This window comes from Brachycentrus maculatus, unplaced genomic scaffold (assembly GCF_059751285.1).
Source record: "Brachycentrus maculatus isolate JH-2025_06_01 unplaced genomic scaffold, ASM5975128v1 h1tg000097l, whole genome shotgun sequence".
Taxonomy (NCBI): domain Eukaryota; kingdom Metazoa; phylum Arthropoda; class Insecta; order Trichoptera; family Brachycentridae; genus Brachycentrus; species Brachycentrus maculatus.
Window position 1 is genome coordinate 2,269,738 of NW_028280851.1, and position 13,962 is coordinate 2,283,699.

The window sequence follows — 13,962 nt, forward strand, 5'->3', positions numbered from 1 at the left end:
ATGAGAAATGGAAATTACTCATTAGGCATATTACATAATATATTACTTATGTGTGTGATGTGTTTAGAAATAAATAAATATTTTACCGTTCTTTCCTCACTCATTCGTTCCATATGTCCAAATTCTTTCTTATTTTATCGATAATGCTTATCTCAGCGTTTCATGCGTTCGGAATTTCGAATGAGTGCTGGCTTTCTAGTAATCGAAAATGTTATTTTTTGAGCAACGATTTTTTGCTAAGTGAATAAAATTATTCATTCTTATTTTGATATTTAGAAAGAGAATGTAAAATAAAAATTCTTTCGTATGTAGAAAATGTGAAAAACCTTTTCGAAAAGCCTTCTGAAAATGCGTGTGTACTACATACAGTAAACGTTTTCTGCCATCTTTGTGGTAATCTGTGGTTTCATTATATTCTTTGTCTGTGATCTTTGCATTGTCTGTGGATTTCTGACGTACGATTGTGGATGGGAGTTTGCCGTGCTGTCGTAATTCATTGACATTTTGCCGATAATGGAGTTAGCTAGTCAGGTTAACGGCCTGAATCCTAAAAAAAATGAAAAAACAGATAACAAAGAAAACTTGTGGTATGGTTATTTAATAACAAAATATCGTAAAATAAGTTTTTTCCATATACGGCTTTTATGTGTCACACCTTTGGCTCCCTATAACATCATCGCTCGCGTCAGCCAAGAAGTAGCATGGGAACCTGTCAATGAATGTTTTTTTTTATAGTTGAATATTCGTATTCCCATTCAATTTGCTTTGTTTATTTAGTACTGAACTATGAGACCTGTATGTATGCATGGTGACTCATAATACGTGCTATCATAAATATTATGTGAATAAGTTTTAATGTTAATATTTGCGCATTTCCAGGTCTTCTATATTAGAAGAAGTACAAAATCAAGGTAACACTAAACTCTCGACATGTAAAAATGTATTGGTGCTAGGCGATAATGAATCTGGTAAAACGACTCTAATAGCGAAATTGCAAGGAGTAGAGGATCCAAAGAAAGGCTCCGGCTTAGAATATGCTTATATCGATGTAAGAGATGAATATCGAGACGGTGAGAAGATATCTACTATCATTTCTGGCATTGTATTTCGATATTTGAATGGTGTTAAAATGAATATGTATAATTTCAGACCACACACGGTTAAGTGTATGGGTATTGGATGGGGATCCCGGTCACGCCAACCTCCTGAAGTTCGCCCTGAATGAAAGAACATTCCCCCACACTCTAGTTATACTGACCGTAGCGATGACCACTCCGTGGGGCCTTTTAGACCAATTACAGAGTTGGGCTTCCATTCTGGGTGACCATATAGATAAATTGCCACTTAGTAATGGTAAGCCAACTTTATCTAGTACCTACTCTAGTTACATTCGTATCTGATACTGTCGTTTCCAATTGCAAAAATGCATATTTGTAATAACATATGTTTTCTTGAGAAAATAAACTAACTTTTATAATTTCATTCAAACAAAATATAGAATTACACACATCAAATAATTATGGTTGCTGTGTATTGTTTTACATATTTTTGCTTATATTACGGTTGTGCATATATTTTTATTTATTTATGAAATAAAACGAGCAAAAAATGTAAGAAATATTTTGTTTGTTTGTTGATAAGTTGTTTTGTGTGTGACATTAATAACCAAGCACATAATGTCCACATTTTATACTCTACTGTATTGCATTGGTCTATTTAAATATGTGATCCCATTATTATTATTAATGCGCAGTTTTAAACCAAGCAAATACTCTTATCAATTAAATGCATTGTGTCTGGATAAAAACTTATTTTTAATAATTGAATCACTAATACAGTGGAACCTCTCATAACGAGCACCTCTTATAACGAGTAATTCTCAAAGCGAGCAAAAAAAAAGTGAACAATTGCTCCCTTAACGAGTGACAATTCGTATAATGAGTTACAGAGAAAGGTCCCTTTTTCACGACATTTTATGAGCTGGGGCTTCCGCACCATCCAAAACAAAAAATGTTTCGCTTAGCGATTAAGATTCTGGAACAAATTATTCTCTTTATAAGAGATTTCACTGTATATGTTTTTTTATTTATTATATTAGTAGCTTTTGATTAAAATATGATGTATTCTAATTACTCAAGATATCAAATTAATTATAATTAAAACTAACTAACTAACTAACCATCACGCCGCTTCCCCGCAGGGGTAGGCAGAGAGAATAGAAAAGAATTATAATTATGTATTATCTTAATATTCAATATTGAATATTGCATTTATCTTTTTCTCTATTTGAGATGTTTTAATTATGTCCAATGTGTTGAAATATTTACTCCAATTTTTTTTTATCAATTTTAAAGAAATTGTACCATGTACAAACGCAATCAAGTCGCCGATAGATTGTCAACAGTAGAGATCCTAGGCAACGGAAACCTGATGACTTGTAAAAGAGGCAAGCTTTATCAAGGCTCTCGGGAGGCATACGAAGTACATAGCTTAGCCAACTGAATCGCCTTTTTTTGACGACAATTCTACTATACTTGAAATATTCTACTGTCAGATATAAATTACATATAACCAGTGGCGTGCACAGAGAATTAATTAGGGTAGGCAGTAGAGATAGGTAGTAAGGGAAGCTAGGTATTACTTACTAGGGTAGGCAGTAGAGGTAGGTAGTAAGGTAAGACAGGTACTACTTAGTAAGGTAGGGTAGGTTCTGGTTGCGTTTTTATATGTTACGCGGGTAAGTTAGGATAGACACTGCTTTTCTGCCAATATGGAATACACGCCCCTGCATATAACCATGTTTGCTGAAAACTGTGTTTGGAATATGACATAATAAAATAGTTCTTTATGATGAATATGTGGGAGAAGTGAAGAAAGTTTGCAAAGACAGGGTGGTGTGGTGCTCTATTCTCTGTATACATATTTATCATGCCTACCCCTGTAGGCAAACGGCGTGATAGTTATTTGTTTGGTGCAGTGCTCCACAACCGGTGTGCCGTGGCACACTGGTGTGCCGCAAGCCGGATATAGGTGTGCTGCGGTCAAATTAATGTATTTGACATTTTATGATTATTAATTATGTATATACACAATGACAAATTAATTTTAATAATTTTGACTATTTTTTAAATTTAGTAAAGAATAATTATTATAACAAAGTAGTTTTTTCAATGGTTTATATTTTTTACCTATATATTTTAGCTTTTGGTGTGCCGCGGAATTCTAGGAAGAATTTAGTTATGTCGTAGGTGGGAAAAGGTTGCTGAGCACTGGTTTAGTGCATGATGAATATTTAATTGGCAATCTCATTTATACAAAATATCAACTTTAGAACGACTGCAGTTGCTCCCTTACACTGTTTATTGGCATCGCAACACCGCAATGTCTTTTATTTTTCTTAATATTCCACACTATAAATTCCAAAAATTATACTTTAGCAGGTATCGTGAGCATACCTGACCAAGTAAATAAAAATATATTTGACGTGATTAATTGTTTCAATAGTTTGGAATCATGGATGGAAAATAAACCTTAAATGAGATTTTAAGTCCCAAGTTAATGTGCATCGTAATGTGTACCAGTTCTGTAGGGATTAATATTAATTCCGAAATGGTTTACTTATAATATTTATTTTACTCAGTAAAGAGAGTAGAATGAGTCACAAATGTTATCTGACATTATTCCACCGGTACATTACAATTAGATTATTAAAATATAATGTGCATTAATTCTCACAGTAGTCCAGTTCAGCTCTGCCTCATGGGAATTCTTATTATTTACTTATAATTTTTTGAATAAATTATTCAAATTCACATCGCCATTTAATGTTTTTTCATACCATAATTTGAATAACTTCATATTAATATTCCCATAAAATCTGACTGCCAGATGTACCCTATTAAATTTTAGCTAGCACACATTGAAGATTTATTTGACTAAAATGAAAAGTACACATATATCCATTAATATTCCGTAACTTCTTTATCCACAGAAGTATTCCATTAAAAAAAAACAATAAAATTTGGTATCTACTCTAAGTGATAACAAAAATTAATTACTAAATTATTTATATGCTACATGCTTCTAATTTGATTTATAAAGAGGATTGATTTAAAAAAGAATGAAATTTTTATTTAAGGCCGATAAATATATTTAAGTACAAATTATTATGTTGTACATTAAAAATAACCAGTAAATAAAGAAAGAACTGATAAATTCATTGAAAAATAGATGAAAAAAAGCAGTATGCATAATAAGTTTGTTTTCTTCATCATATTATCGTAACTCAACATTGCAGATAGTTTTTCTGAGTTAAAAATTATGTTTTATTATATAATTGTAATATAAAATGTTCATTTCTAAATGTTCCACTAAACTGATACTAACGATTACTTTTAATTTCATTGCCTTGGTATAGTTATTTGTGACACATCGCCAAAATATTAACAGTGAGAAATTTTTGACCATGGAGTTGTGTACATTGCAAATACTTAACTTCTACCGGTTCAAATCTTATATTGACAGTGTACAATCCAAGATAAATACGGTTAAATATCTGCATGAGGAAATTTCATGTATAACAAATGTGAAAGAATTACGAGAGTTTAGGACATTGGTTCATTATGGTTACTAATATATTCATCCATATGCAAGGGAGAGCTATTAGGAAATAAACGGCCTGGGCTTGTCAAGTTAAGGTCCTCAGCTAGAGTACTTGCATTTCCTCCTGCAAGGCAAAATAAATGAATGGGTGAATGATCAAGAGTTAATTTTATGAAAACTGTAAAATGTTTATATTCTTAATTTTTCTCTCTTTTTTGTGTGTATATTAGGTTAAAATCGTTAAAAACAATAAAAAATGTATCAAAAAAAACTCCACCGACAAGACAAATAAGGTGGCTTGGTGTCTTGTCTCTGTAAATCAAATCTCTTGCAAAAAAATGTTTTAAATATGTTTATAATTGTGATTTAAATAAATGTATACAAATTATGTAAATAAAAAAAATAAAATAAAAAAAACACAGTCTGCCTATTCACGTATCTTGCAAATAGCAACTTAGTCAAACATCAATTCTTGTTCTTATTTCACAAGTAGTATCGGAATTCTTGTTTTGAAAATTACATTTGGGTATAATGGGATAATGTATAATTTCAGAACAAAGGCAGGAAGCCCGACACAGATGTATTCGTTCCTGGCAACAGTATACGGAGCCAGGAGACGAGATGGAAGCCGCCGGATCTCCCATGAAGCGTTCCTCCAGGAACCTGACTGATGACACGGATGCTAACCTAGACGGGGAGGATGGGATGCCCCTTCCCGAGTCAGTCCTCTCCACTAACCTGGGGCTGGATATGGTGGTCGTGGTCACCAAGGTTTGTTAATCTACACCAGTCAAATAGAATATAATCTGCATGCCATTAGGATCTTTAGCGTGTTAGCAAATTTGAGCAAAAGAAAAATACTTTACTAATATGCCAAGGTCCTGTTCTGTCTATTGGTTCTTACAAAATATATCGCTCACTCCTTTCAAGAACGTCATAAATCAAAATACTTGATTTTTCAGGAGAACTTTTTTAAAGTTTAAAAATATAATACAATGTATAAAAAATAAATATCAAGCCACTTATTGAACTTTTTTCTGCGCAACAGATCTTTTTAGGTAAAACCTGAAGGTTTTTCCTCCATTTGAAAAATATTTAGTATATTTAAAAAAATAATTAAACAATACCTTTTCTTCAAAATGCAAAAACAACACTTTCTGCCCTGTAGCGGGTAAATATCGTGCTAAAAATATGCCACTTTTGCTGGGATATAGCACATTTTCTGGGCATTCCGAAAACATGCACAACTGAAAATCGACGATTTTTGATTTATGACGTTCTTGAAAGGAGTGAGCGATATATACGCTGCTTATTGTGATGATTGGATGTCGGAGAAAAGATTGCATTCTTGTATCGAGGTATTCTCTTATTCACAAACTATGTCCTACATAATAATTATACATATTACGCAATAAATGTTTGTATATTTCATTATTCACTGACCAAAAATATGAACTTACTGTTTTTGTGGTGCAACTTTTTTGGTTTTATTACATGGCAACCCATGTGTATTCCTGACATTTTTGTCAAATAGAATCTAATAAAAATAACAGCAACCAAATGTAAGTTTCATGTCTGAACGAAGCCATATCAAAAAAAAATAATTCAAATTGAGTCAAACATATAAGAATGCATAGAACATTAATCATTTTCGACCTACCTTTTTATTGAATATATTTGCCCTCAAAACTCGACCTACCTTTTTATTGAATATATTCGCCCTCAAAACTCGACCACTGGACCAATAAAATCAGAATTTACTATTATTTTATTGTCGTATAATATGTTTTAATGACTGTTTATTAATTACAAATTAAATTACATTTTAGACGGACTTTATGACGGCGTTGGAGAAGGAACACGACTATAAAGACGAACAGTTGGACTTCATGCAGCAGTGGATCAGGCGCTTCTGCCTTCAGCACGGAGCTGCCTTATTCTATACCAGTGCTAAGGAAGATAAGAACTGTGATTTGCTGTATAAGTACCTCACGCACCGGATTTATGGACTCCCCTTCCGCACACCGGCTCTGGTGGTGGAGAAAGATGCTGTTCTCATGTTAGTCTAACTTTTTCATTGTCAAGCTAACACATAAATGTTAGCTTTTCTTCCAGTTTTAAATATTGTAAGACAGTAATATTCATTTTTATTTTTGGATAATAATTATTTTCTTTTTTTTAATATTTATTATTAACTGTTGACTCGTGTTATAAATCATTTTAAAGAGTTTCACTTGCTATTGTGCATACCCAGTGTCTACCATTATTTATATCTGGGCATCACATGAGTTGTAAGAAAGTCGGCAGTTAATTCTGATCTAAAAAAATATATACAGGTGTTTTTTTCTTGCTTAAAATCTTTTGTTTACTTTTCAGTCCTGCTGGTTGGGATACTCTAAAGAAAATTAGTATTCTGTATGAGAACATGCACACCTGTAAACCTGATGACTACTACCGTGATGTTATAATTCAGCCAGCAACCAGAAAGGTATTTAACTCAATTTAGGTATTTAGCACAAAATGTTGAATAATAGACATTTAAAAACAAAAAATTACTGAGATGCGTTGATTTATATTAAAGATCAATTCATAGAATTTGAGACCATCACAATTTCTCAGTTATCATTGTTGCCGTAACCAATTTTTGTTGTTGTCTCTTTTAGAGTGGTTCAAGTCGGGAAGCAGAAGTTCATGCGGAGGACGAACAAAGCTTCTTGCAACGTCAGTTGGGAGCCCTCCAGGGAGGCGGTCTAGCCCCTGCTCACCCCCCGCGGGGGGAGTCCCCCCTCCGCTCCACAGCGCGCGCTTCGGGGCAGATCAATGCCCAGAGCAGTCCCAAGAAGGTACACCACATTACTTTTTGTTATTTTATTTGCTTCGAAGTGTAAAAATCATTCCCATTTAACCACCCAAAGGAGAGAATGCTTTGCTAATGGTTCTCACGATATTGACAGCAGCAAAATCCATATAAATCGTCGTAATGCATTTCTGTACATTAATTTTTATGGATTTTTTTATATGTTGTGAAAGTTTTCAATTAATTTCTCCACAGACTTTTTAAATATTGTGCGAATTATGTGCTAGTGCAAACATTCTTATGTTTGTCTTCTGTTATAGCTGGATGGCGGAAAGATGGTCGTCGGGTCATCCAGCACTCTCGGAGGGGAAGGGGTTCTTGCCAACTTCTTCAATTCACTCCTTTACAAGAAGACGGGCTCCCCTGGTGCGCCGGGTGCTCCGCCGCGCTCCCCTGCCGCGCCAGACTCGCCGCTACCCCCCTCCTCGCCCTCCCCGCCTACCGTGCTGCCCGACAAGGCGGCCGTGCGCTCTGACGCGGCCGCTGAGCTCGACCGCCTCACGAGAGCCAAGAAAGTGCCCTCGATCGATCTAAACGCTTCCGACTGTTGATCGCTTCCCGCAAGTGAATCAAAACAAATAGACAGAAGCTTTTACAATAATTTGCATCAAACAACAAGGCTGTCAAGAAACAGAGGGAGGCGGAGTTGGTTTCTTAATCTCCGGAGAGGGTGAACAGAGTCTGTTTTGTCGCGGCCTTATCGCGGATTGGTTTTGTATCCGAGTTAAAGGGAATAGTGCCGGGGTTATGTTGTGGTCTTCCGTGAAGACATGCGTGTTTGCAGTGCGACATACCTCGGACAGATGATGCACAATGAAGTCACTATTTGTACAAACAGAACGTAAGGTTTAAAAAGAAAATGAATACAGCTTTCTAGCGTAAGGATTATTTATATAAATATATTTTTATTTATGTAATTCTGTACTAATTTTTTTTTTAAACAATAGTCGAATATTATGTAATGTTAGTTTTTCGATTATTATTAAATTATGATTACTTTAAAGCTTAGCGAATTCGCATTATCGAATTGAGATTAATCCAGAATTTGACAAGTATATATTGGGATACTTGTACTAATTGAACCGACAGTTTGGGATACTCCTTTGTATGCAGCTATTTGCTCGGAAATTGGTTAATTTCATAAATAATAATACAACCTCTTTAAGATTTTTTTATTCACTAAATAATCTGCAATGATGTTTTATTTCCTATGAACACATTACCTTTTTTTCTTAAATAATGAATCCCTGTAAATATTTTTTTTCCTTTTTTTATTATATCCATTGTATTTTATTATAAATTTTTATAAACATGTTACAAAAAATTATTTTTGCAGTTTTCTGGTATTCTACTGGTGTATTGTGACTAAAGATAACACATATGTAAAGAACTTTCCAGTAATATCATTTTCAAAATGCAACCCAAACAAACCATTTTATTTGTGAACAGAAGAAAAAAAAATCCAACAAGAATTTAAGTGATGAAGTTTTTTCAATGGGAGTACATGATATTGAAACATATTTAACCTTTTTAAATTTGTGTTTTATTCGGTTGAATATTATAGAAGCACTATGGCTACTTTCCAAATTGAAATCCCTAATAATGTTATTTTTATAAATATTTACTGTATAATGTGTACTTTCTCCATAACTTGCAAAATGGACAATGATTATATGACAATTGGGAATGTATTTTGGGGCTACTGAGAGTGCTACTCTGCACATATATTAGCTCAACTCCCTCTATTGACACTTTTAGCGTAGATCCTCGCTGCATGACCATAATTGGTTTAGCACTGATGCAGAGATTATACAAGTAGATATTCCACTCCATACAAACAATATTTATTATATATTGTTTCTATGAGTTCACATACATTAAAATTTTTGTATATTATACGTACTCAAACTACCATAAATACTAACACATTATTGGTATGTGGTATTTTCATTAGTACTGTAATTCCAAGAGGTTCAATAATTATAAATATGCGGTAACATTTGTGCAAGGGCCTATTGAAATAAGTAAATAAAAAAAGTTTCTTGATTGCCATGTTATGACAATATATCCACACTGGCAGTATCCGTAACTGTCAAAAATGTTCCTGCTCTTCAATTGATTTTTAGTGTCTTATCTGATTCATTTCTCTTCCTTTTTCATATATATTTCTCACTGTTTCTGTACACGGCTTCATAACATTGGCCTGAATATAAGTGACACCTTATTTTTCACTATCGTCATTGGTTTATATTGTTGTAACAACGATAAAGAAAGAGATAACAATTTATTAAATATTGAAACTGGCCAAAATAAGTGGATTCCCGTTTAACTGATAATTCTTTCATTTCATCAACTTTCAAGTTTGACATATAGTTAGTGTTGTTTTAATAACACAATGTATTTATGGCTGTCAATTTGTTTTATTATCCAGAATAGTACCTTATGTAAAATGTTACCTCAGATTCATATTTATAATAGTTACTACATACTACACCACATTTTGACACAAAATCGTTTTTCTAGATTTTTTTTCATGATGACCAACGAAAGCTTTACAAATCATGGTTCTTCAGTGAGGGTCTATTGTTAACGTGGGTATCAAATGGTGAAATTTGAGTTAAAAAAGCGGCATTAAGAATTATTGATATATTTCGAAGTTTGGTGAATGCTCGTACTTAATTCTTAGGTGTCACCTTATAACACAACTCTTTGATGCATCTGAAAAATATTTGCTTTTTTGCATTTTTTATGATTAAAGTGTAAATAATACAGTTGCCTTTTAATACTATTTCTTTATGTAGTTTTCAAAGAAGACATGAATAGTGAATTAAGAAGACATTAAACAATATGGGTAAATGGATATGTTATGAATTATAACATATTGATTTGATGAATGGCCTTAAATAGGATTTGCTCAGTGTAAAAAGTATTTAAGTTTACTAGCAAGCCTTGATGTGTTTTTTGCGATGCAAGATCTGATCTGATTTGATGAACAGCCCTGCATGATATGTGAAAAGTTATTGCTAACAAGACCAGAAAACCTATGGGGAATCTCTTAAGTATTTCAATTTTATGTCCTTTCTTCCTTAATCTTTATCTACATTTTCTATTACACAATTGCTATTTTTTTTATACATACAGTTTCTAATAATTAATGGTGTGTGCCGTGGTAACAGATACATGATTTCTTCATCAATAAATTTAGAAATCTATTAAAATCAAGTCTTAGTTTTACAGTAATCATTTTTTTGGGATATAGATTTCATGATGTTTTTATTTTTTTATTATTAAAACGAGAGCCAGTTTCTAAGAAAAATGCGGACATTATTTATTATATCAGTTAATCAAAACCTGAAATTTAATTGGCACTTAATAATTTAAGTTTTTATATAAAAATGATATTTGTACTAATATGGGAAAGATTTATGTCTATTTTAAAATTTTCTTGCTCTTACTACTAACACTGTACAACATCCCGGCAGTATTATTAAGTATGTATGGGTAATCTGACCAAGGCTTTGTGATTAGATTTAAACTGAAGTTGATACATTTACCCAAGGAGAAGTTTTCTTTATCAAATTATGATCTCTCTTTGTTATTTTATTTAGAACATTACAATATTGGAAGTAAGTCACACGAAAAGATTGATCCATGTATGTATAGTTTTTTTTTTCACAGATATATCATAGTATAAAATCGTATACTTAGAATTTAAAATGATTAACTTATGTATTATTTGATCTAAAATATGAAATGGATGGAATCCAGTAAAATGAATATGATATTTTTTAGGACTTTTTTGACGCCATATCAGTAATATTTAGACACCTTGGGTTTTTTGTATCTTGTATTTTTATATACGTATCATAAATTCTTTTTAATCTAACCCGGTTTATTCATTTTTTTATTATTTATTATTTTAATTTACGTACTGGCATCGCTTGGAAAGTTAGAAGGTGAAAATTGTTTATGGTGGCTTGGTTCTTGTTGCTATCTCTTTTGTGTCATCATTTACAAATATAGTTTTTGCAAATTGGAGAGACACTATGTGTTAATATTTATCAGCTAATAAGTAATTAATAATGCTAAATTTTATTAAAATGTGATTAAATTAATATTTGTATTATTTACAATTTCCCCCTGTCCCCTTAGGGTGAAGACTGACCGGAGCATTTCGTCGTAACGTAACATGTTACGATGCGAGCATTCAGGCAGTCAGTACAGCGAACCGAGCGTTCCATCCATAGTTTCGGATGTTCGCTGATGCTCGCCGCGAGCGATGTTACGACGAAATGCTCCGGTCAGTCTTCACCTTTACTTCTGTCCCCGCTTTACAATTACATTGCCTTTTTTTAAATACAAAAAAAAACAGTAAATAATTAATAATAACCATATCCGCTCCCTAGGTGGAGCATATGGAGTCCACAAACTGTCTCCAGGCTTTTCTGTCGGCTGCCAGCTCCCTTGCATCCTCCCAAGTCAGATCCGCGTCGCGAAGTTCTGACGAGAACTGCCGACGAATTGTCAGCAATGGTCGTCCTGGGCGGCGCGAACCTGATGCCTTGTAAAAGAGGCAAGCTTGATTAAGGCTCTCAGGAGGCATGCGGAGTACGTGGCCAAGCCAACTGAATCGCCTTTTTTTGACGACAGTTGTGACCAAGATTTGCTGCGTCCTACGCCTTATCTCTTCATTCCTCACAAAGTCAAACCACCGCACGCCTAAGATTCTCCGCAAACACCTGATAATTACATGTAACTTATTATTTACATCTATTATTACATTTATCTGTCCGCCTCCATGGTGTAATGGTTATTGTGTTTAGCCACCGTGCTGGAGGTCCCGGGTTCGATTCCCAGGGGGCAGGGTTGAAAATAAATATTAGTGATTTTACACTCTTAAGATTTATGTAATATTACCCTGGACTGGCCCCTGAAGCGTAGGAGTGATAACCTTGCCTTCATGTAAGTAACAATCAAAATAACACTGCGCACCAAATGGTGCAGTGCCCTATGCACCATTGGGTGCTAATAAGGGTTAGAAGATTATTACAATGGTACAATTGAAATATATATTATAAAAATAAAAACAATAAATTCCTACATAAAACTTATTTGCGATCATCTATTATTACAACAATACTACTACTACCATCACGCCGTTTCACCGCAGGGATAGGCAGAAAGGCTGGAACGTCACACTCTTGACATACACTCATCGCCTCCTTCACATCCATACATCTAGTCATACATGCCCTCTGATTACGCAGACTTTTTACACCACCAGATCTTAGGTTCTGATTGATCTGATTGTGCCAAGTCTTTTTCGGCCGTCCTCATTCTGTTTTCCCGCTCACATTCACCACTATCCATTAGCTCCACATGTCCATACCACCTTATAGAACTCTTCCTAATCTTTTCAATTATTCCTTGTTCAGCCTTACATTCCTTGCTTATATCTTCATTTTTAATTCTGTCATACAATGATTTTACACACATTCGTCTGAAGGAGCGCATTTCAGTAGAGTTTACTCTACTTTCATCCTTCCTTTGCCAGTTCCATGTTTCGCTCCCATACATTAGTGTCGATACCAGCATGTCGTTGTGAACCGCTAGTAATGAGATCAACATTTCACTAAGCAATTTTAGTTTTGTAATTGGTTCGCATTTAAATCAGAGTCGAGTAGTGGTTCCATGACTTGTCTCGCGAAATAGATTCGAGCCTACTTTACTACAACATACCACCGCTTAGGCCTACAAAAATAGCATTGAATTGAAATTTTCGTTTATATGATGAGAACATAAATATTTCCCTACATAGAATATGTAATTTTGCTTACTACCATATAGGTACCATTTGCAGGCATTGAGTAAAGAAGTAAGTTTCAGTAAAATAAGACTACCAAATATTTTGATAAATATAAAGGCATTAGTTATATTAAGCACAACGTATCAAAATAATGCTACCTACCACCTCAATAATTATGTATCCCTGTACTTTATTTTAAAATTACCTTATATCGAAGGGACCCTAAAATCTAGCTACGGCTTATGCAACACCGCTTATCATCAGCTTCAACTTAACGAGTTTCATAGCTGATTTCTATTTGTGAGTGGGTTTAATCTTTATGTTTAAAGTTGCTTTAATTTCATTCATTTCACGAGTGAAAATATTTGATATTTGATACTCCAGATTATTATTCTTTATTTACTCTCCTTTGATCATATTATGTAATCTCGGACTAAATCTTTGATAAGTGGTGTTGTATAAGTGTAGCTCGGCTGTCCAAATTTAAAACACAGTGAGGGACATTTTTTTTGTAGTAGTTTTTTTTTGCATTTAAGGACTAAGTAGACTCTACTTAGTCCAAAAATGCAAAAAAAAACCTACTACAAAAAAATGTCCCTTACTGTGTTTTAAATTTGGACAGCCGAGCTAGATTTCAGTCACTTAGACGTTAGGACTTGGCCCTTGAGGTAGTACTTTACGAATATGGCGCTATATT

At 33.7% G+C, this 13,962-nt stretch overlaps 1 protein-coding gene across 1 annotated transcript; it reads left to right on the plus strand.

The window, feature by feature from the left end:
• The first annotated feature begins 420 nt into the window (after positions 1-420).
• Dlic (dynein light intermediate chain) lies at positions 421-8,619 on the plus strand. The gene is made up of 8 exons (XM_088258531.1): positions 421-587; positions 880-1,070; positions 1,150-1,353; positions 5,156-5,373; positions 6,432-6,661; positions 6,979-7,090; positions 7,266-7,445; positions 7,720-8,619. Exons 1-8 carry the CDS (start codon positions 514-516, stop codon positions 8,008-8,010), a joined length of 1,500 nt encoding a protein of 499 aa, XP_088114657.1. The 5' UTR covers positions 421-513; the 3' UTR covers positions 8,011-8,619.
• The last annotated feature ends 5,343 nt before the right edge of the window (positions 8,620-13,962 follow it).